Source organism: Oncorhynchus tshawytscha, linkage group LG11, assembly GCF_018296145.1.
Source record: "Oncorhynchus tshawytscha isolate Ot180627B linkage group LG11, Otsh_v2.0, whole genome shotgun sequence".
Lineage (NCBI taxonomy): Eukaryota > Metazoa > Chordata > Actinopteri > Salmoniformes > Salmonidae > Oncorhynchus > Oncorhynchus tshawytscha.
In genome coordinates this window covers 21,684,876-21,709,372 of record NC_056439.1, presented here as the reverse complement: position 1 = coordinate 21,709,372, position 24,497 = coordinate 21,684,876, and the positions used below count along the sequence as shown (strand labels likewise).

Here is a 24,497-nt window from a genome sequence, read left to right as displayed (position 1 = left end):
ATACAATGCTTTAATCAAAACTAGAGAGAACAGAGTTGTAGGCATGGCATTTTAAGAGGCTGTAAGACCCTTTGGGTACCTGATAAGACTTTCTACCAATAAGTGTAAGTTTATAACAAGTCTATCAATAACTCAGGAAATTAAACACTATTGTATGCACAGGTGATTAAAATATTGTTTGAGGGCACTAGTGTATTGAAAAGTATGTAAAACACAGCACAGAATAATCCTGACCAGAGAAATTGTAGGAAGGAAGTGTTAGGGCTTTCTGTTTTAGTAGCAACTGGGCAGTGATGGAGTTTCAACAGTAGAGGGCAGTGTTGTGCTGGTCTGCAGCCACAATCATAGCAGCATCAGAACACAATTATTATTCTGTGAGCCTTTGACACAACAGTTACACCATTTCACAGAGACCCAGGTTTAGTTTAGTAGTCTAAGCTATTACAAATACATTAATGTGACCTATGAACATTTTGATAGGAATGAAAGCGCATTGTTATTGGGGTGGAAAAGTGCCAGGGACCAGGATGAAAACACCACAGCCAGACAAGAGCCAATAAATGTTGACGAGGTATGGGGAAAAAAACGTTTTCTGCACGGTTTGTATCTGATGCAAGATCTGTTATGATCTGATTTGATCTGGTTTGTTCTGGGTTCTTTACCTCTGGTAACCCAACCCTAACATGCTGACCAGACCAGACACGTCGCATGCGCGAGCGTTGCAAAATAAATGTAGAAATCCATGTTATTCAATAACTGCACCCACACTGCTCCCATGCGCCAACGAGCATCTACTTTGCCAAGGGATAAAATAGAAGTTATTCCTATTTCTGACGCAGATCGCACTGCAATTCCCGCCTCTCTCATCTCATTGGTTTATAGAAGCAGGTACCCACGTGCCATCTCCTCATTGGTTATACCCACATGGGCGATTGAAAGACAAACTGTTTTGCTGTTTGTCATGGTAATACTAGGAAAGTTTAGATGCCAATCACCATAGAAATTCAAAGATGAAAAAGCCTGGAAGGAGGAGAGATGACTAGAAACGATTCGGTTGACTGCTTTATGTGTGGATTAACTGTCGGAGTAGAGGACCTTGTGCATTTCAGGTAAAATAACAACTCAATGTTTATATCCCAGGACAAATTAGCTAGCAACAGCAAGCTAGCTAAATTAGGACAAATTAGCTAGCATGTGCAAGCTAACTAGCTAAATTACCATACATGTTTAATGCTTTTTGACCTGTCCCCAAATTAATGTAATTGGTTCAGTTTGTTTTGATATTTTAACCTGCGTTTAGCGATCGCGTTTGGTGTTGGGGGACAAAATAAATGTTTGCACGATGGTACACGTGTGCAGCCGGTTTGGGTTCCGAGATGCGATGTCTGTATTCAGTCATCAGAAAATGCTTCTCCTCAGTGTCATTGGTTTCCCACAGCAGTAGCTCAATTTCAGTTGTCGCCTTTTCATTACAATTCAATATTATTTTGGTATACCCAACACATTTTAAACTATGAAAAACGCTGGTTTTGAATTAAGGCACCCATTTCCTTGAGACATTTTGTATTATTATTTGCACACCTTGAACATCAATTTGGAATAGGAATACAAAAGATTTACTGGGAATACAATTCACATGTTTTATAAAACCAACCAGCATAGTTAATGAACGAGGAGACTCTCAGTTGATGCTGTATATTTTCAAGTCTTCTGTTTTTGCAATGTTGTTCCCCCACTGGTGACCTAGCTCTGGTACAAAACAAACTACAACTCACAAGGGGCTGACAACTCCATTTGTAACTTGGACCTTTTACAACATAATAAATACAACCACACATCACACACAGACAGGGCCTCTCAAAACACAATGTATCAAATCAAATCACCCACGAAAACATGATTATGTCTGATTAATCTGGCTTTTATGACTTGGAAGGGTCCTGTGTTCCTCTAGTAGTGTGGAGGCTGCTATGGCCTGGTGTCGGTGGGCAAAAGCCCTGGTAGGGACAGGTACACCAACACAGACATTTCACATTGTAGTGACAACAGTTGTTAGTATTGTTTTAGAGCACTGGGGTCAGGAATGGCATTGAACAGCAACGCCCTCCGATTGTCCAAAAAAGTGCCGTTTCTGCTACCCAAAACAACAGCCAGCATCACGCTCCAACCGCTGGTATAGCACACACCCCTGCAAGGCAGGTGGCCCGCCAGCCCCCCATATAGCATATGAACACGTCATAAACCATGAATTATTTTATTTGAATGACAGGAAATTAGCTTTAAAACTGAAACATTTTTTCTCAGCCTCATGACAAAATGTGTCGAATAACAGGACATTTGCTCAGGGATTCTTGAAAGTTGGGACAATCCTTGTCCGGCAGGGAAACTTTAATTTCATAGTTAAAAAAAAATAATATTTTGTTATTTGACCTTAAAATGGACTTGTTTTGGGAATATATTATTAATTTCCATGTCGGCTGTATGCCCGGAAATGCCCTTGTCTGGAGCAAAGGAACCCAATTTAAAATTCAAAAAATAGGCAATTATGGATATTAATTGAAAAATGATCTTATGTAGTTTCTTGCAAAAGCCCTCTGTGACTTTAAAGCCTGTTTATCTCAAAACGGATTCCTTAAAGATATGTCCGGAGATTGTCAACTCCTTCAGATTTGTCTAAAATCCTAAATGAATCAGGAATGAGCAGGGTCATCGATATCACATGGACCCCCTATTCATGTCCTCAATACATGTATTGCAACAAGCCCCCTCATAGTCTGTAAAGCTGCGTTTTTATTGGAGATTTTCAAATGAATCCTTTCCCATATTTTGTATTGAATGTTTGTGTTGAACTTTTGTTGTTTTGAGCATCGGTTGTCACAACTCCGTCACTGGTTTGTCAATTACGTCACCGATGGTCCACCCCCTTAACATCGTTTTTTTTGTGTAAATATTCAGAACAAATATTGTCATCACTGCTCTGTAACATTTGCTTAAACATTTGAAGCATTTGATTTGCTAGACCTAAAAGATAATTGCTTTCTAAATGTTTTAAATCTAGAAAAACATGTCACAACGCTAAAGAAATTTGTCCTGGAGCATTTAGTAGTGCTAAATATTTGTATTTAATTGATTTATTTAACCTTTATTTAACTAGGCAAGTCAGTTGAGAACAAATTCTTATTTACAATGACGGCCTACCCCGGGCCAAACCCTAACCCGGACGACGCTGGGCCAATTGTGCGCCGCCCTATGGGACTCCCAATCACGGCCAGTTGTGATACAGCCTGGAATCGAACCAGGGTCTGTAGTGACGCCTCTAGCACTGAGATGCAGTGCCTTAGACCGCTGCACCACTCGGGAGTAATATAAAACAAAACAAAAATAAGTTTGGAAGTTGCTTCTTCCTTTACATGGTGTGATAGCTGGTACTTTGGTCTATCAAAATATAGATTTCAACTTTTGTTAATATTAAGACAAATATTTGTGGGAAAAAAGTTGAGATTGTCCCATTGTCCCATCTTTCAAGAATGCCTGAGCTCTAAAACATCAACATTTTCTCTCAGCCTCATGGCAATATGTGTCAAAGAGCATGAGATAAGCTACAAAACTGCACATTTTTCTTTCTGTGGGGACACCTTGCAAGAGGGGCCCGCAAAACTACGCTACGCCAACGCAGCAACTCTAGGGCATCCGGCATTTCCATAACAACAACTTCATTAAAACAAAGTAGCAGGGCACAATATTTGGCAACAGGGGTAAACAAAACCAGTGGTCGTGAGAGTGCAGGTGTCTGGTAGGTACTGTAGGTAGCACACAATATATTAGAGGGAGGAAGGGTGATGAATGACGGTCTGTAGTGCAGGTCAGCCACACTGGGAATGAATGCTGAGGCATTGATCATCCTGAGGAGTCTCCCTACAGTATCAGTATCTGTGGGCCATTGTGCTGAGTACAACCCTCCCAAACCCTCCTAGGCCTACAGAGATCTGACAGGGATAGAGGGGACCACCCAGAGGGTGCAGCAGAGAGAAAGAGAGAGTAGTGCTTAAAAAGAAAAAAGAACTTCTAAAAAATATGTACAGGCATCCTTCAGGAATATTTTAATCTGTTCATTTTAAAAACGTGTCGAGAAAGAAATGAAATAAAAAGAAGTACTGTAGTCTGCAGATATCCTTGCACAATGGCTTACGATCCTACATTTGCAAGAGGGTTGGTTGGTTCAGTCTTCAAGGAAGGGTGTGAAAGAAGAGGAGTATTTAGGAGAGCTGCTTGTTGTCCAGCCTCTTCTCCACGGCTTGAAGGAGGAGCTCAGAGTACTGCTCCAGCAGAGCCAGAGTCCTCTCCTCCCCTGAGGCTAATCTCCCCGTCCCTGGTTCTACTGGTCCTACGGGCCGGCAGCCCACTGTACACAGGGAGCCTCCTGCTGCAGGTCCTCCAGAGGGGGATGGGGGTGAGCTCTGGGGCAGGGAGCTCAGCTCGGCCCTCACCACCTCAAAGGCCTCAGACAGGACCTGGGCCATCTCATGGTGCTCCTGCCTGGAGTCTACAGGCACACTGTTCACCTGCAAAACACAGACATGACCAACATTACCACAAAAAAGAAGTGTATGGTTTTTAAAAATTAATGTAAACTTAACATAAAACAGACAGATAGTGGCCAATAAAATAGTAGCCAATGTAAACAAATATTTTTAGTGAACAGGATACTTATTGGGGGAGTGAGTGACTCACCATTCTGTAGAGCTGGGAGGCCTTCCTAAAGGTGTTCTGTAGATCGCTGGCCACCACCCTGCACGACTCCATACTGAGAGAACCGTCTAATAAAAAGCGAGTTATACATGGTCAGGCTGACGCCGCTTAAACTATCCTACTGCAAGTCTCATCACGTGTCAGGCTAGACCACAAGAAACTAGTCAAGTCAAAAACAGAACAGCAAGACGGACAATAGCAGGGTTATTTCATTGACCAACCCATAGCTAGTATGTCAATACAAGGCTATGTTCTAGCTACTACACAAGGAAGGAAAGGACAGACAGGAGGACCACAGAGGGAACGCTCTTCATGGAAATGGGGAAGTGAGAGAGATGGAGAGAAAAAGAAAGAGGGACATGAGAAAGAGAGCCATGCCTCACCCGTCAGGAGGAAATGATTAAGTGACGGAGGACAGGGTGAAGGTGCAGAGTATATGGGGGTGGAGACTGAGACGGTAGGCCACACGGCACCAGTAGTAAAAAAGTGCTTGGTGTTGGCCAGGGGCATGCCCAGACGCAGAGATGACAGGATGAAGGAGGGAGATCGCTGGAGCAAACCTGCACGGTCCTGGCCGGGACCTCCAGATGACAGCAGGTATACGGGACTGCCCTGTAGAGACACCTCCATCGCGGGACTCTTCTCCTGAGTCAGGCCCTGGCTCTCCTCCATCTTTGGCTGTTCTAGCCTGTTGTCTAACACGGGGGCCTCAGGACGCAGCTCCGTGGTGAGAAACCGCTGCTCTGCCTCAGGACTCCGAGCTGGGCTAGTCTCCACAGGAGCGGCTGGGGAGAGGGACAGTGCAGTGACTAGCTGGACTTTGTTGGTGAGCACTGGATGAGTCTGGCCCTGGTGAGGTAACAAGCTGACTGGAGATCTGGAAGAGAGGTTGGTGTCCTCTTTGACAGTTTTGGAGGAGGCGGCGGTCTTGGAGGTACTGTTCGGAGTGAAGGCCGCCAGGGAGGGCTTGTCTGGGAGGGGCTTGGAGATGTCCAGGTTGAGCTGGGGCCGGGTGCTGCACATCAGCTTAGCCTGCAGACTCTTGGTGGTTGGGCTGGGGTTGGAGTTGCTTGGAGAGCTAGTGATGAGGGTGGGGATAACTGCAGCCTGGGGCATGGCTAAACCCAACGCCAAAGGGGAGGAGGAGGATAAGGTGGAAGAGACAACGGCCACGGGGGTAGACGGTTTAGTACTAAGACTCTGGGAGCTCTGGGAGGAGCAGCTCCGGCTCTTGGTGGGAGCGTTTGACGTGTCAGAGCTGGACCCCCTGCGTGACTCTGTAGACTCAGACTCTTCCTCGGCCACGTTTAGGCTGTCTCCCATGGACATGGAGCGGGACATCTTGGCCATGGAGCTGGTGGTGGGGCTCATGTAGGAGCAGCGGGATTTGATGCTCCTGGGCGTGGGGGCAGTGCCGTGACTGCTACTGGTGATGTCCCGGGGTTGTGGGGAGGTGGGGCTGCAGAGGGGGGGCACGCTGGGCAGGGTGCGGCGGGGGGTTGTGGGGAGGGTCACTGGACGCTCGTTGGCCTGGGATTGATGAGACTGGGAGTGATGGGGCTGAGGGGCTACCTCCTTGGAGGGCCGAGACAGGCTCAGAGGCATTTCTACAGACAGAGAAGATAAATGATTAGCCTATGCAGGCCAGGGCAGTGTTAACAACATTTCTGTCTCTTATTAAACATTCAAGGAAGAGCTTGACCTTTTACACCATGTGTAGAATATAAAATGAGGACCTTTTTAAATCATAACATTTTCCTGCAAAACATCATACATGATCATAACATCAATACACTAGCTGGACATGATCACAATCACATGCGTAGTGTCTCACCCTCAGTGTGCAGGTTCTGGACTGACTGGGACTTCCTCATGCCTGTAGAGGTGAGGTGTGATGCTGCAGCCTTGGCCACAGGGCTGACTATCCTACGGGAGTCCACTGCAGGGTTAAAAAGCTTCTTCCTCAGAGGAGAGGCCCGGAGATTCAGACCCTTCTCCATAGTGTCCACTACTTCTAGTCTCGCGGTAGTGCCCTTCTGAGATTCTTCTGAGCCCTTCCTCCGGCTGTGGCTCTGGCCCTGGTTGTGGCTCTGGCCCTGGTTGTGGCTCTGGCCCTGGCTGTGGCTCTGGCCCTGGCTGTGGCTCTGGCCCTGGTCGTGGCTCTGGCTGTGGCCTTGGCTGTGGAGTTGGCTCTGGCCCTGGCTGTGGCTCTGGCTGTGGCTCTGGTCCTGGTTGTGGCTCTGGCCCTGGCTGTGGATCTGGCCCTGGCCCTGGCTGTGGCTCTGGCCCTGGCTGTGGCCTTGGCTCTGGTCCTGGCTGTGGCTCTGGTTCTGGCTGTGGCTCTGGTCCTGGCTGTGGCTCTGGCCCTGGCTGTGGCTCTGGTCCTGGCTGTGTTCTTGGCTCTGGTCCTGGCTGTGGCTCTGGCTGTGGCCTTGGCTCTGGTCCTGGCTGTGGCTCTGGTCCTGGCTGTGGCTCTGGCCCTGGCTGTGGCTCTGGCCCTGGCTGTGGTCGTGGCTCTGGTCCTGGTTGTGGCCTTGGCTCTGGTCCTGGTTGTGGCTCTGGTCCTGGTTGTGGCTCTGGCCCTGGCTGTGGCTCTGGTCGTGGCTGTGGCTCTGGTCCTGGCTGTGGTCTTGGCTCTGGTCCTGGCCCTGGTTGTGGCCTTGGTTGTGGCCTTGGCTCTGACCCTGGTTGTGGCTCTGGCCCTGGTTGTGCTCCATGAGGGGCCTCACCTCAGAGACCAGGGGCCTCACCACACCACTGGCTACCTTCCCCTCAACACCGCTCTTCGAGGGGAATGGAAAGGCCGTCCTGCTAGAAAGGAAAAACAGTGATCCGTTCAGATAGGACTGTTTGTCAACATACTCAGTCATCTAAAAGGATAGCTAACTTTTGTGATAGATGAGTGTGGGTTAACAGAATGTTCTTTGGTTAACTAACTGATACACTAAATGGCCAAAATTAAAATAGAGCACACAGCCATGCAATCTTTATTTACAAACATTGGCAGTAGAATGGCCCGTACTGAAGAGCTCAGTGACTTTCAACGTGACACCGTCGTAGGATGCCACCTTCCCAACAAGTCAGTTCGTCAAATTTCTGCCCTGCTAGAGCTGCCCCAGTCAACTGTAAGTGCTGTTATTGTGAAGTGGAAACGTCTAGGAGCAACAACAGCTCAGCCGCGAAGTGGTAGGCCATACACGCTCAAGAACAGGACCGCCGAGTGCTGAAGCGCGTACAAATCGTCTGTCCTCAGTTGCAACACTCACTACAGAGTTCCAAACTGCCTCTGGAAGCACAAGAACTGTTTGTCGGGAGGTTCGTGAAATGAGTTTCCAAGGCCGAGCAGCCGCATCAAGCCTAAGATCACCATGTGCAATGCCAAGTGCCGGCTGGAGTGGTGTAAAGCTTGCCGCCATTGGACTCTGCAGCAGTGGAAACGCGTTCTGTGGAGTGATGAATCACGCTTCACTATCTGGCAGTCCGACGGACTAATCTGGGTTTTGGAGGATGCCAGGAGAACACTACCTACCGCCAACTGTAAAGTTTGGTGGAGGAGGTATAATGGTCTGAGGTTGTTTTTCATGGTTTGGGCTAGGCCCCTTAGTTCCAGCTACAGCATACAATGACATTCTAGATGATTCTGTGCACAAAGCGAGGTCTATACAGAAATGGTTTGTTGAGATCAGTGTGGAATAACTTGACTGGCCTGCACAGAGCCCAGACCTCAACCCCATCGAACACCTTTGGGATGAATTCCAACGCTGACTGCGAGCCAGGCTTAATCACCCAACATCAGTGCCCGACCTCACTAATGCTCGTGGCTGAATGGAAGCAAGTCCCCACAGCAACGTTCCAACATCTAGTGGAAAGCCTTCCCAGAATCATGGAGGCTGTTATATCAGGAAAGGGGGGACCAACTCCATATTAATGCCGATGATTTTGGAATGAGAAGTTCGATGAGCAGATGTCCACATACCTTTGGCCATGTAGTGTAAGTATGGCATACCTTCCAGGAGAGCATTGGGACAGGAACTTGGAGGAGATGCTGACACTGTCCGGGGTGACAACTCTGGTCGGGCTCACTGACAATCAAAGAGGAGAAATACAATGAATACATCTGAAATATTTTTACTATTAACTTGTGTGTGTCTCTATATGTGTATACTATTCTGTCTAATGTACTCCTGGCTGCACAATTAATTTGTGTGGACAATAAAGTTTGAATTGAATATTCCATGTGCCAGTTGAAAGGGAAGCTTTCTTGAATCTCTCTGGGTACATCCCAAAAATATCTATTTTCTCCTGAAGTGTGCACTCGTTCACTACCTCCCACAAATCTAAAAGCACTGAATCGGTGGAGGCAGTGGGAGTTTCCACTAAATGTCTTATACCAGTCAAGGAGAGACATAGATGCTGTTCTTTACCTGGGTTTTTAAGCTCAGCCAGGTTGCCAAAGTGCTGTTTGAGGAAGGCCTCCTGGTCAGGGGTCTTAGGTACTACTATTGTCCCCTTGGCCTCTCCCCTCCCTACGCCCCTCTCCTCTTCCTCCTCCAGTTCCTCCATGTCCAATTCAGAGGAGTTCCCATCCACACTGAGAGGCTCTGTGGGCTCAGAGTCTGACACAGAGAAAATAGATTTGAAGACCTTTATTTTTCCTGTTAGAACTGTAGTCATACGACACAGAAAACACACAGATATCCAGAGTTGTTAAAAAAATAAAAAAAATTTGAATTGTGATTGGTGAAAAAGAATTGTTTGCTATACTTATCCAGGAAATGCAGATAAAGCTTTGTGATTTACATGAATTCACTGAAAGCCCACACTAACACGGTTATATTACAGTATTGCACTTTTCACAAAGTCTACTTTCGGCCAGCTAATAGCCTAACAAACCGATCAAGCAACATTACGGACTAAACATCAAAAACGTTTGCTTCGGGAATATTTTAGGTCACATTAAGATCCTATGCCTCTGTGTGCGTGTGTCTCACTCTCTCCAGGAGGCTGCTGCTGGCTGTCTGGGCTGGACCGTCTGCTGCTGGAGTAGTCCACAGAGCAGGCGCTGTCTGGGCTGTGTTTGTCATGGTGGCCCTGGCTCCACTGGCTGTGGTTCTGGCACCCCTTCACACTCCTGCTGGTCTCAGGCCCGGGCAGTAGCTCTTTCACTAGGTACTCACTATAGAGGAAACACAGATAGTGGATATATGGGTTGGGACTAGGTGGTATGTATACTGTATACATAGACTACGGTATCTGATATGTAGAGAGCTGGTATTCATAAAGTATCTCAGATTAGGTTTGCTAATCTAGGATAAAGTCTCCATGGTCTTTTATCATCTAAAAGGCAAAACTGACCCTAGATTAGAACTATACTGTGCAAAAATATAAACACAACATTCAACAATTTCAACGATTTTACTGAGTTACAGTAAGGAAATCAGTCATTTGAAATAAATGAATTAGGCCCTAATCTATGGATTTCACATGACCGGGAGCCAGGCTCAGCCAATCCTAAAACGTTTCCCCCCACAAAAGGGCTTTAATACAGACAGAAGTACTCCTCAGTTTCATCTGCTATCCAGGTAGCTGATCCTGCAGGTGAAGAAGACAGAAGTGGAGGTCCTGGGCTGGCGTGGTTACACGTGGTCTGCATTTATGAGGCCGGTTGACGTACTGCCAAATTCTCTAAAATGACGTTGGAGGCGGCTTATTGTAGAGAAATTAACATTCAATTCTCTGGCAACAGCTCTGGTGGACATTCCTGCAGTCAGCATGTCAATTGCACACTCCCTCAAAACTTGAGACATCTGTGGCATTGGGTTGTGTGACAAAACTGCACATTTTAGTGTGGTCTTTAATTGTCCCCAGCACAAGGTGCACCTGTGTAACGATCATGCTGTTTAATCAGCTTCTTGATATGCCACACCTGTCAGATGGTTGGAATATCTTGGCAAAGGAGAAATGCTCGCTAACAGGGATGTAAAACACATTTTGTGCATATTAAACATTTCTGTGATCTTTTATTTCAGCTCATGAAACATGGGACCAACTCTTTACATATTGCGTTCATATTTTTGTTCAGTGTAATTTGGAATGCTTTATGAATACAACCCCAGGAGTTTTTTAAGGTCAGAGGCACTTGGTCAGTGAAAACTAAAGGCCCAAACTATGCAGTCATTTCTTGGCCATATACAGTGAGGAGAAAATGAGATACACTAATGGCGAGAGTTTACCTGCCAGCTAAGCTGACCCTGTCCTCACAGCCCTCGGGGTAGAGCACTGAGCCTGTCTCTGGGGTCTGTGGAGAGAACATGATGTAGTGGGGTCGCTGCTGGGACCTCTGCTCAGACTCATCCCCCTGCAAGTAGCAAACAGAGACATATTAGTATGAGTTCTGATGGTTTTAACAATAAACTATACTTTATTCTACCTATAAGTGTTCCTATGGGCCCTGGTCAAAAGTAGTGCAGGGATTAGGGTACTATTTGGGACAAAGACAAAGAAGCCTTTTTGAAGTCCACTACACTTCCACGAGTGGTTGGATATTTCCCTCTCTCTGTGATCCACTCACCCATGCAGTAAGGGGTTGCAGGCTGATGGTGCTGCCCAGTTCGTCCTCCCTGAATGGGTCTCTGAAAGCATCAGGCTGGGTCTTGGTCTTGTTGGGGGAGGAGGGGGGCATGGCGAAGGAATCCAGCTGTCTGAGGTCCAACATGGACTTGACCATCAGCTCCATGCTGACCATGCCTCTGGACCAGCGGCGCCGCGGACGGGGACCCCTTTCCTCACAGTGATGATTGCCCTGGGAGGAACGCCTGCCAAAAGAGCTCTCCTATAGGGAGGGAGGGAGGGAGGGAGGGAGGGACGGACAAGGGTTCAGTTAACAGTTTATAAGGGGAATATTCACTGACTGTGTTAGTGGAAAAATATTCACTGACAGTTACAAGAAATACTAACCCTTTTCAGTTCTCTGCCGTGAGAGTTAAGAGAGTTGTGCTTTTCGTCTGAGGTGTCTGGAAAGCAAACACAAAAACCAACCGATATTTCAGGATGTGCACTGCCATCAACATTGCCACGAAAAAACACATTCTTATACTGTAGATATACACTCTGTATACCACTCAGTATATATTGAGTTGCACCACACCGCCTTTTGCTCTCAAAACAGCCTCAATTCGTTGGGGCATAGACGCTGGCTCATGTTGACTCCAATGCTTCCCACAGTTGTGTCAAGTTGGCTGGATGCCCTTTGGGTGGTGGACCATTCTTGATACACACGGGCAACTGTTGAGCGTGAAAAACCCAGCAGCGTTGCAGATCTTGACACAAACCCGTGCGCCTGGCACCTACTACCATGCCCTGTTCAAAGGCACTTAAACATTTTGTCCCATTCACCCTCTGAATGGCACACATGCACAATCCATGTCTCAATTGTGTCAAGGCTTAAAAATCCTCCTTTAACCTGTCTCCTCCCCTCCATCTACATTGATTGAAGTGGATTTAACAAGTGACATCAATAATGGATCATAGTTTTCAACTGGATTCACCTGGTCAGTTTGTCAGAACTTTGTTCTTAATTGACTTGTCAAGTTAAATAAAGGTTAAATTAAAACAAATTCAATAATGTTTTGTATACTCAGTGTATTGTTTGTGTACAAATGTATTTCTGAGATACCAACCTGTCTCTTCCTCTGCACTGCAGCCTGACACCATGTAAGGAGAGATCATCTCTTCCTCATCCTCCTCCTCCTCCTCTATCCCCTCCTCCTCCTCCACCTCTTTGTCGCTGTCAGAGGACATGGTGACTATGGGAGGGGTTCTGTGCACCTCTCTCCTGGTGCTGCACAGAACAGACAGGGAACAGAGCAAATCATACTACTAGGAGACAATAGTCAAATGTCTCTGATAATGCAACATGCTACGAAAGGAACACCGGTCATTCACTGGCAACGTTCATAGCGACAAGCCTGTCTTACAAATAATACAGAACACAGGATTAACAGTTGCTTTTCACTCCAATTGTCTTCAGAATGCGTCTCTCATCCAGTGTTCACGTTATGTAAACACCATGTTTGCTTTCTAAGGGTATTAGCTAGCACAAAACATGTTATCCAATTAACTAGGTACTCCAAGGAGGCCCTTTGCTTCCCTTTGGAGCTAACAAGAATAACAAAACAGGAATAAGAAATGTAAATCAAGGTACTTTTTCTACAATGATGTGTTCCAACAGGGTAGCTACCTGAGATTGCAAGGTTTGTGAGGTGGTGTCTTCTGAACTGGCTTGCCACTCTGTTTGAGGTCTGACAGACGCTGTCTCATACCGATGGTGAGCTCCGGGGCCAGACGCCACACAAAGATGCAGCTGTCACCAGACACAGTTATCATGTGCTTGCAGTCATTGGTGAACTTCATTCCAGTCACAACCTCTGTGAAAAAGAGAAAAGGACAAAACAAATGACAAGGATTAAATCATCTGGACACTTTCAGTTATGGAAAGAAGTAGAAGGTGTCCAACCAACGTCAGTAGAGGTGCAACCTAAAAATGTGTAGACATCGTTGACAGGAAAAGCCGCAGCGCTCGCTCACCGTTAAAAATGTGTCGTTTTATTAGACAAGTTTAAAAGACCGACTTTATCGGCCTTCAAAGGCCTTCTTCAGAATAATCACAAAGGGAATGGACAAGTTTATATAAGGCATGGGGAAGACAATTAGGACATTTTGACAGATAAATGATCTGTGGAATTCACAGTATGAAACAAGTGTCTCAGATTAGGTTTGCTAATCTAGGATAAAGTCTCCCTGGTCTTTTATAATCTAAAAGGCTAAACTGATCCTAGATCAGAACTATACTGAATAAAAATATAAACGCAACATTCAAGAATTTCAACGATTTTACTGATATAAGGAAATCAGTCATTTGAAATAAATGAATTAGGCCCTAATCTATGGATTTCACATGACTGGGAGCCAGGCCCACACACTGGGGAGCCAGGTCCAGCCAATCCTAATACGTTTCCCCCCACAAAAGGGTTTTATTACAGACATAAATACTCCACAGTTTCATCTGCTGTCCAGGTAGCTGGTCTCAGATGATCCCGCAGGTGAAAAAGCCAGATGTGGAGATCCTGAGCTGGCATGGTTATGGTTGTGAAGATGTTTGGACGTACTGCCAAATTCTCCAAAATAACTTTGGAGGTGGCATATAGTAGAGAAATTAACATTCAATCCTCTGGCAACAGCTCTGGTGAACATTCCTGTAGTCAGCATGCCAATTGCACACTCCCTCAAAACTTGAGACATCTGTGGCATTGGGTTGTGTGACAAAACTGCACATTTTAGAGTGGTCTTTTATTGTCCCCAGCACAAAGTGCAGCTGTGTAATGATCATGTTGTTTAATCAGCTTCTTGATATGCCACACCTGTCAGGTGGATGGATTATCTTGGTAAAGGAGAAATGCTCACTAACAGGGATGTAAACAAATTTGCGAGGGAGAGAAGAGGAGTTCCAGCTGGTTTCTCCTTCTGAACACACTACAGGTTGTCATTCAGCCATTTTGCTGTCTTTTTTTCTAACTAAATGGGCTATTTTTACCAGAGTGTCCGAACATGGTGGCCACACACTCTCCAGAGTAGAAGTCAAAGATGCTGATGTTCTTGTCTGAGCAGCTGGTGGCCACATACAGTCCTGAGGGGTCGGTCTGAACCTTGGGAGAGGAGAAGAAGGATTTAAACACCACTTGTAGCGCACATTATTATAACCCAGCAATCTGTGTTGTCAAATGAGTCTTCACAGTGACACCACATTACATGAAAACATGCAAACCTTGATAACAGTGCCATCCTCTCCTTGGGAGCCCTTGTACAGTTTCTTCTGTTTGCCGTTACTGATGTTGAAGATTCTGTGGGCAGGGAACTAAGAGTTAGACAAAAGGACAGGTCTAGAGGCTTTACGCCTCCACACACAGAAATGCAGGTGTGTCTGTTTCGATCTCAACGTGAAAACACACCAGCAGCTCAGTACTCCAGGAGTAAATCACAAAGACAGTTTCTGCTGTTGAAGCACCAGTGGGTTAATCAATCCTCCGTTTTATCCACTGTCAGCGCGTCTCCACACAAGGACAACGGAGGACGATAAGTCGATAGCCCAAAAGTCAGACACTTCTACCCATTACATCCTGCCTCAGCAGTTAAGGTTATGACCCCACGACTTTCAGATCAAGGGACTGAGTCATCTGACCCAGGGAGTTCAAGGAAACACGTGACTGTGTTCTGTTCATGAGTCAGTGAACTCTGTGCCACATAGTGTGCAAACAGCACAGCAGCTCAGCTGGTAAGCATGTCTCTCCCCAGCTGACCACATGGGGTCACTAACAGCCTAACTGGTGTATTTCCACGAAGTGCAGGAAGGAAAGACCAGCAGCCACCAGCTGGCAGACAACCACCCACAAGGCCCAGCCAGGGCCCAGCCAACCTTGGGAGGAGTTGGCAGAGTGTGGGCTGAGGGCAGCCAGTCAACCATTGGTTCTCACTTTTAAGCACCGCTGCTTAGTTACATAAGGAACAAACCAGAGCCTGTTAAACAAAAGCCCTTTAACTCTACAACCTACATTTATCATTAAAGTGCAGTGAGATGTCCTAGTTTTCATAACAGCATGAGGTGTGTTTACAGTTGACTTAAAGTATCTGCAGCTGAGGGAAAGCCCTTTTTGGACTGTTGTACTACTCTCCCACATTCCTCCAATTTACACCAACTGATAAATAAAGCTGTACACTATAACCCGAGGGTGGTTGTTAAAATTATTTGAAAATGATTGTTTGAATTTTCTCCATTATGGTTGATTTTATGGTTGACTTTCATTGCATGTTGTTACTGTTGTTGACACAAGGTGGAGTATGTGAGTGAAAGATGGAAACACTTGTGTAGGCAGGCAGACCGAGGCACGAATAGGATAAACTCAGGTCAGGCACATGGACAGCAGCATGTCTGTAGCTGCAGATAGCTAAAGACAGAACGAGCCAGGGGGCAAGGCCCTCAATCTCATCCGTCCTGTGTCGACAACACCTGAGTTAAGGGATAATCCACCTGCTAGGGAGGGATGACTGCACAGTCTGGCAGATTACTGAGGGAGAGAGGTCACACGTACTCACGAAGACACACACGTGCACAGACACTAATATATACACACACACATGCATACACATGGATGCACGGACGCACGCACACACACACACCAACACTGACATACAAACACACGTACACAGAAACACAAATCCATACGGTTAGATTCTGGGTTAAACTTGGAACATTGTTATACTGAGCAGTATAGTATCTGAGGGGTGAAAGAGACTGGTTTTTACATCAGAAGTGAATGGTTATCTGTAGGATCCAGATGGGTGGATGTTGGGTGGACAGGAGGAAGTCACAGGATTGCTATAGGGGATACGGATAGACGTCTGTGGATTAGGCAAATGAGAGGTTGAGGTCAGGTCAGATCCCCTTAAGGGAGAAATGACGGTTTATTACCCTATTACTTTGTCTTCCTGTCAAACCATAAAAGATGTAAGGATCAGAGAGAAGGAGTGCCTAAATTGGAGTATATATATACTTGTGGGGTAAACATGCTTTTTCTGAATGCTGAATCGACCCTCAGGGAAGAAATACACTTGGTTAAGCTTTCATAATGTCCGTTGAGTGTTTTGCTCGGAGAATTAGAACCTAACAATATAAAGTCATCGAGAGAAACAGAGATAGACAAGCAAGGACAGGTAGACTAGGCCCCCACCTAACGCTGCGGTCTTGACAACCAATAGCGGCGTACTTCCTGGTGGGGTCGATATCCATGTCATACAGCGTCGTCTTGCGTACGATGTGGTGGGTGCGGGTAAACACTGTTCCTTCATCTGACTGTGAACAAAACAAGATGTTAACATAACCAGAGGTTAAAACAGGTCAGTCACTCACTGCCATGCTAGACCATTAACATTACTGTAAATGCTCCAGTGAGTAATGAGAGTTTTGGCAGACATACAGTTGAAGTCAGAGGTTTCCATACACCTTAGCCAAATACATTTAAACTCAGTTGTTCACAATTCCTGAGATTTAATCCCAGTAACAATTCCCTGTCTTAGGTCAGTTAGGATCACCACTTTATTTTAAGAATGTGAAATGTCAGAATAATAGTAAGGAGAATTATTTATTTCAGCCTTTATTTATTTCATCACATTCCCAGTGGGTCAGAAGTTTACATACACTCAATTAGTATTTGGTAGCATTGCCTTTAAATTGTTTAACTTGGGTCAAACGTTTCAGGTAGCCTTACACAAGCTTCCCACAATAAGTTGGGTGAATTTTGGCCCATTCCTCCTGAGAGAGCTGGTGTAACTGAGTCAGGTTTGTAGGCCTCCTTGCTCGCACATGCTTTTTCAGTTCTGTCCACAAATTTTCTATAGGCTTGAAGTCAGGGCTTTGTGATGGCCACTCCAATACCTTGACTTTGTTGTCCTTAAGCCATTTTGCCAAAACTTTGGAAGTATGTTTGGGGTCATTGTCCATTTGGAAGACCCATTTGTGACCAAGCTGTCTTGACATGTTGCTTCAATATATCCACATATTTTTCCTGCCTCATGATGTCATTTATTTTGTGAAGTGCACCAATCCCTCCTGCAGCAAAGCAACCCCACAACATGATGCTGCCACCCTCTTGCTTCACGGATGGGAAGGTGTTCTTCGACTTGCAAGCCTCCCCCTTTTCCTCCAAACATAACGATGGTCATTATGGCCAAACAGTTCTATTTTTGTTTCATCAGACCAATGGACATTTCTCTAAAAAGTACGATCTTTGTCCCCATGTGCAGTTGCAAACCGTAGTCTGGCCTTTTTGTGGCGGTTTTGGAGCAGTGGCTTCTTCCTAGCTGAGCGGCCTTTCAGGTTATGTCGATATAGGACTTGTTTTACTGTGGATATAGATACATTTGTACCGGTTTCCTCCAGCATCTTCACAAGGTCCTTGGCTGTTAGGGACCGATAGGGACTATTTGCACCAAAGTACGTTAATCTTTAGGAGACAGAACGCATCTCCTTCCTGAGCTGTATGACAGTCCCATGGTGTTTATACTTGCAAACTATTGTTTGTACAGATGAATGGGGTACCTTCAGGCATTTGGAAATTGCTCCCAAGGATGAACCAGACTTGTGGAGGTCTACAATTTTTTTTACGAGGTCTTGGCTGATTTCTTTTGATTTTCCCATGATGTCAAGCAAAGAGGCACTGAGTTTGAAGGTAGGCCTTGAAATACATCCACAGGTACACCTCCAATTGACTCAAATTATGTCAATTAGCCTATCAGAAGTTTCTAAAGCCATGACATTTTCTGGAATTTTCCAAGCTGTTTAAAGGCACAGTCAACTTAGTGCATGTAAACTTCTGACCCATTGGAATTATGATACAGTGAATTATAAGTGAAATAATCTGTCTGTAGTTAGAATGGGTCATAGTACAGTGGTTCGTCCTTTAAAAGTTGCAGCGTACTGTGGCACGTTATTTAAATGTGAACCACTGGCACCATTAATGCTAGTTAGTGCAAGTTTGACTACTAGAGGACTACCATCTTTGAAATGCATTTGAAAGCCTTCAATAGAGGTAGTACTAGAGAATGTAAAACCTTTTTCCGTAAGAACATAGTACATGGGACTGATTTTAAGAAATTTAGCTTAATTAATTTGATTAACATTATGGTGTTTCTATTCCAAGAAAAATGAAAACCCTCTGGGTTTCCATTAAGATAGAACGGAAAATATGGAGCTGTACAACGTGACGGTCGGGAATAGGCTACAGTACTTGGCTATTTGGCTAAAGAATCGCTGTGTCGTGTGGGCACGCCGGGGAGGAAGGAGTAGGCTGTCCTTGTAAATAAGAATATGTTCTTATTTTCTGGTGACAGGGGGCAGTATTTTCACGTCCGGATGAAATGCATGCCCAAATTCAACTGCCTGCTACTCATCCCCAGAGGATAAGATATGCATATTATTAGTAGATTTGGACAGAAAACACTCTGAAGTGTTCTAAAACTGTTTGAATCATGTCTGTGAGTATAACATAACTTATTTAGCAGGCGAAACCCCGAGGACAAATCATTCAGATTTGTTTGTTTGTTGAGGTCACTCTCTTTTCAATGGGAATCCAAATTTCTAAGGGACCTTCTTGCAGTTCCTACTGCTTCCATTGGATGTCACCAGTCTTTAGAAATTGGTTGAGGTTTTTCCTTTGTGTAATGAAGAAGTAGCCCTGTTCAGAACGAGGGTCACTTGTAGTGTACTGTTAGATAGAGGCGCGTGACCAGAAAGCTAGCTACAGTTTGTTTTCCTCCTGTATTGAACACAGATCATCCCGTCTTCAATTTTATAGAATATTTACGTTAAAAAATACCTAAAGTTGTATCACAAAAGTAGTTTGAAATGTTTTGGCAAAGTTTACAGGTAACTTTTGAGATATTTTGTAGTCACGTTGCGCAAGTTGGAACCGGTGTTTTTCTGGATCAAACGCGCCAAATAAATGGACATTTTGGATATATATCGAAAGGAATTAAATGAACAAAAGGACCATTTGTGATGTTTATGGGACATATTGGAGTGCCAACAATAGAAGCTCGTCAAAGGTAAGGCATGAATTATATTTGTATTTCTGCGTTTTGTGTCACGTCTTCAGGGTTGAAATATGCCTTTCTCTCTTTATTTACGGAGGTGCTATCCTCAGATAATAGCATTGTTTGCTTTCGCCGAAAAGCCTTTTTGAAATCTGACATGTTGGCTGGATTCACAACAAGTGTAGCTTTAATTTGCTATCCTGCATGTGTGATTTAATGAAAGTTAGATTTTTATAGTAATTTATTTGAATATGGCTCTCTGCATTTTCCCTGGCTTTTGGCCAGGTGGGAAGCTAGCGTCCAGAGAGGTTAAATGACTTGCCTTGTTAAATAAAGGTTACACTAAGAGCATAACATTTATACACCCTAATTGTATAATTGTAGTCTAACCAATACCCAAACGGAGATTCAGTGAAAATAAAAATCTCATTGATTTATCTAGACCATTCCCCAATCTTGTCTCAGAGCAACGCGAAATGGTGCTAAAATAGTTGTAGGCTATTGCTTTAAATCCTATTGCTTCTAACTTCAATATGCTCTTTAAATAAATAAGACCTACACCACTTTTAACAGCACATTACTCAACTCTAGTGAGACTCATGTCGCCTACGGTAGGCCTACAGTATATAAAAAAATATGACGTGACTCCCCGCCAATAATTACATATAGAGGATTTGAGGATTCTAAATTGAAACCAAAAGCCGCCTCATGGGTCTCCGGGTGGTGGCCCGCCACGGGAATCTGCAGCAAGGCATTTTGCATTGCGATGTGGTGACTTGTGGATGGGGCCACTGGGGAGGCCAGTGTATCAAAATACAGAGAGGTGTTGGTAAAGGTATATTGTCCTGCTAATAGCCCATAATGGGCTATTATAATACTGTACATGGTGTCCAGGTCTGGATAACCAAAACATTTCTTTATTAAAGACTATCAGAAAGAATGTTGGTACTTATTTATTTTGATCCAAAACCATGAATGAGTGAGTCACTCAGGCTTATGTAGGTGCCGGCTATATGACTGTGTCATCAACTTGATAATATATAACAATATTTCGGAGGTGATTTTGTTTTCAAAAAAAAGAAAGAGCAATTGTAATCTAAATGAAGGCCAAAATAATATTTGTAAAGGCCAAAGTATTTATTTCTGTTTTTAGAGGGAGAGAAACGCTGGGCCAATTGTGCGCCGCTCTATGGGAATCCCAATCACAGTCGGATGTCATACATGATAATACTTTTTTGTGGTATTATTTGTTTTGTCTTTTCTGGTGGATTAAACTGAAATTTCAACAAATCACGGCCGGTTGTGATACAGCCAACCTAACTTAGAAATACATTTGAGGATATAATTCTCCCCCTACCCTCCTTCTAGGCAAGTTTATTGTCCAGCTATCTGCTAATAGCCATAATGGCGATGTACAACATGACCATGTGTGTTTGAAAGAGTATTTTCCAGTAAGAAACAATTTGTTTACCTTCATTAGACAACTTTGTTCCAACATTTCTGTAATTCAGTTATATTTATTCCCATAGTAATTCGTTATGGATCCATTACTAAATAAACATTGGCATTTTGATAGAGTATTTTTATCATTATTTTATTAACGAAAGCATTAAGATGCCATTATTAGTTACATTGCTTTAGTTTGAACGTGCAGACTGGCACTGTGACGGGGTGGTGGTCCAGCCACCCTCCCCAATGGCCTAGGTCCATCTTCTGTGCGCGGCCCATCCTGTGCCCTCGGCCCTTGAACATTGCGTGCTTTCAGTGGATACAGCTGGAGAGCTGCAAGGCAATCCTATTGTGCACCACTCGGGAGCCATGACCAATATGACCAATATAAACTCAGCAAAAAAATAAATATAACTTTTTCAGGACCCTGTCTTTCAAAGATAATTCGTAAAAATCCAAATAACTCCACAGATCTTCATTGTAAAGGGTTTAAACACTGTTTCCCATGCTTGTTCAATGAACCATAAACAATTAATGAACATGTACCTGTGGAATGGTCGTTAAGACACTAACAGCTTACAGACGGTAGGCAATTAAGGTCACAGTTAGGACACTAAAGAGGCCTTTCTATTGACTCTGAAAATCACCAAAAGAAAGATGCCCAGGGTCCCTTCTCATCTGCGTGAATGTGCCTTAGGCATGCTGCAAGGAGGCACAAGGACTGCAGATGTGGCCAGGGCTGAAAAACTGGCAAAAAGTACTCTTCCCTGACGAGTCATGGTTTTGTCTCACCGGCGGTGATGGTCGGATTTGCGTTTATCGTCAAAGGAATGAGCGTTACACCGAGGCCTGTACTCTGGAGCGGGATCGATTTGGAGGTGGAGGGTCCGTCATGGTCTGGGGCGGTGTATCAAGGCATCATCGGACTGAGCTTGTTGTCATTGCAGGCAATCTCAACACTGTGTGTTACAGGGAAGACATCCTCCTCCCTCATGTGGTACCCTTCCTGCAGGCTCATCCTGATATGACCCTTCAGCATGACAATGCCACCAGCCATACTACTTGTTCTGTGCGTGATTCCCTGCAAGACAGAAATTTCAGTGTTCTGCCATGGCCAGCGAAGAGCCCGGATCTCAATCCCATTGAGCACGTCTGGGACCTGTTGGATCGGAGGGTGAGGGCTAGGGCCATTCTCCCCAAAAATGTCCGGAAACTTGCAGGTGCCTTGGTGGAAGAGTGGGCTGACATCTCACAACAAGAACTAGCAAATCTGGTGCAGTTCATGAGGAGATGCACTGCAGTACTTAAAGCAGCTGGTGGCCACACCAGATACTAACTGTACCTTTTGATTTTGACCCCCCTTGTTTGTTCAGGGACACATTACTCCATTTCTGTTAGTCACATGTCTGTGGAACTTGTTCAGTTTATGTCTCAGTTGTTGAATCTTATTATGTTCAAACAAATATTTACAGATGTTAAGTTTGCTGAAAATAAACACAGTTGCCAGTGAGGACGTTTCTTTTTTTGCTGAGTTTATATTGTCCTGCTAATAACAGGGTTAATAACATATATGTGAGAATATCCAAAGGGCTTTTATATAATTCTAAATTAATAATAATAATCATAATAATCGCTTTGTTTAAGAAATAACAATATTTTGGAGATGGTTTAGTTTTCATGTAAAATGAGAAAGAAAAAGGCCATTCTTGAACATGGGGTGAGACATTGTTAGTAATTTGTAAATAAAGCTAGTTTGTTATTTAGAATTATTTTTTTCTGGTTTTAGAGGAAGAGAAACCAAAAACCTACAGTCATCTCATGGGTCTCCCAGTCGAGGCCAGCATGGGTATTGAACCAGCATCTGGAGCAACACAGCTTGCCCTGCTATGCAGTGTCTTATTCCATTGCACCACTCAGGCGCTGTACAACGTGACCAGAAAGGTCAAAATAATCCTACAAAATAAAATAATAAAAACCTTAGTGTAACAACAGTTTTAGTAAGTAATAGTGAAGTCGTGCACAATTATCAGTTTCTATTTAGGTTAAGTCGCCCATTCACTGTCAGTTAAAGACACAGTAGGACACAAAAGCATAATCAGTGTTCTAACTCGCCCTTGCGCTGGTCTGAAGCAATGAAGTGGTCACGCAGGGTACCGTACTAAACCACAAATTACCTCTAAGTCCCGCAGCATAATCGCAAAACTTTTAGTGGAGCAACCACTGTATGCATCCCAGTGCAAACTCTGTATATTATGACAACATTTTGTGATGTTTTTGTTCGTTTTGGACTTCAGTGAGGGTTTTTATCAGCTGTTCAGGCACACAAAACATTTTCTGAAGGCAAGCCGAAGTTCCGAGCCGAAGTCTACGCCCCTTCGTCAGTGATTGGTCAACAGTGGGTATTCCTCAATAGTCTTTGTTGTCATTCAACGAGAGACCACTTTTTCATAGAAAAATACTGCACCAAACATCTTAGTTAAAGTTAAATTTAAAATTGTGCGACAAATATCTATTCGGCAAAAATGTCATAATGAATGACATATTTCTTGAGTTATCTTAATTCGGACTATTTTGAGGATGTGTATACTGGCTACAGCGTCTCAAAATGGACAAACAGTACTATTGCCGCTGTTTTCTCATTTTTCAACTGAAGCATGCTGATGCCTTTAAAGTAGCCTAGTCTTGAGGGCCCTGGGTCAGGAATTTGACTATTTTTGTAGAGCAGCCTTGTGAAAATGTCACTGTGACCCTCATAAGCAATGGGCGAGGAACACGGGAGGGGGAGAGCATTTATTTGCAGCAAGTTTGCAGGGGACTTTGGGTATATAACAGATAGGATGACACAGAAAGCCTTTGAGAAAAAAGTGTTATTAAATAGGCCACTTAGAGTGTAATTAATTAGCTGTAAGCAACAAGGATTTTCAAATGAAATATCTCAATATACAGTAGGGGTTGGCTGAGCCAAGATTAAAAATGTGGTCCATTGCCGAAATATGCTGAGAGAAGAAGATCATGAAATATTGCCAAGACGTGCTACAAAAGCATCAGTCCTCCAAACTTAGTTTAGCCGCTGCAACAGCTGTTCTGGAGCAGCGCGTGTGTGTGTGTGTATAGCGGCCTTTACCTTCTGCGCTGTGCGGAAGTAGATGCTCTTGTCAGCGCCACAGCTGATCATCCTCACCTTGCCGTCATTGGCTGAAAGAGAAGAAGCACTGTTGTTATGACAATAGCAACCATGTTAACTTCAAACAGCGAGCTAGCGCCACACTTGACACTTCCATGACACCTTTGGATGCCAAAAGTCTAAGTTACATTAAGGGAGGGAGACTTGAGAGTTTGAGGTAAAGGGGGACGGTTGGCGGGATGTTGTAAAGGGTCAAAGGTCGTCTGCGCGTCTCACCAGCGAATCGGACGGCGGTGATGGATGAGGAGTGTTCGTCCAGCGTCTGCAGCAGGCTGTACTCCTGCTCTGCATCCAGCACATGGATCAGACGGTCTCGACTAGCTGTGGCTAGTAGCTTCAGACCTGCCAGATATAACATAAACAACAGGACATCAGCAACTTTCCAACAACCAACACCTGTTCTCCATCTTAGTGGTGGTAAACCTGTTTCATTACAGCGAGTGGTCTTTCATGTTTTTAACAGCCATAATGC

At 44.5% G+C, this 24,497-nt stretch overlaps 1 protein-coding gene across 1 annotated transcript in view; it reads right to left on the bottom strand.

Annotated features, from left to right (window-relative positions):
- Positions 1-3,261: 3,261 nt before the first annotated feature.
- mapkbp1 (mitogen-activated protein kinase binding protein 1) overlaps positions 3,262-24,497 on the bottom strand; it is a 75,175-nt gene continuing 53,939 nt past the window's right edge. Inside the window, exons 13-29 of the mRNA XM_024438093.2 lie at positions 24,242-24,367; positions 23,966-24,036; positions 16,533-16,654; positions 14,573-14,648; positions 14,342-14,453; positions 12,989-13,175; positions 12,429-12,589; positions 11,707-11,762; positions 11,321-11,581; positions 10,983-11,107; positions 9,741-9,925; positions 9,174-9,365; positions 8,756-8,831; positions 6,584-7,560; positions 5,133-6,356; positions 4,732-4,817; positions 3,262-4,562 (exon numbers count right to left, since the gene is read on the bottom strand). Coding sequence (XP_024293861.2) covers positions 4,257-4,562; positions 4,732-4,817; positions 5,133-6,356; positions 6,584-7,560; positions 8,756-8,831; positions 9,174-9,365; positions 9,741-9,925; positions 10,983-11,107; positions 11,321-11,581; positions 11,707-11,762; positions 12,429-12,589; positions 12,989-13,175; positions 14,342-14,453; positions 14,573-14,648; positions 16,533-16,654; positions 23,966-24,036; positions 24,242-24,367 — 4,343 coding nt within the window. The 3' untranslated portion in view covers positions 3,262-4,256. The remainder of the gene's footprint in view (positions 4,563-4,731; positions 4,818-5,132; positions 6,357-6,583; positions 7,561-8,755; positions 8,832-9,173; positions 9,366-9,740; positions 9,926-10,982; positions 11,108-11,320; positions 11,582-11,706; positions 11,763-12,428; positions 12,590-12,988; positions 13,176-14,341; positions 14,454-14,572; positions 14,649-16,532; positions 16,655-23,965; positions 24,037-24,241; positions 24,368-24,497) is intronic.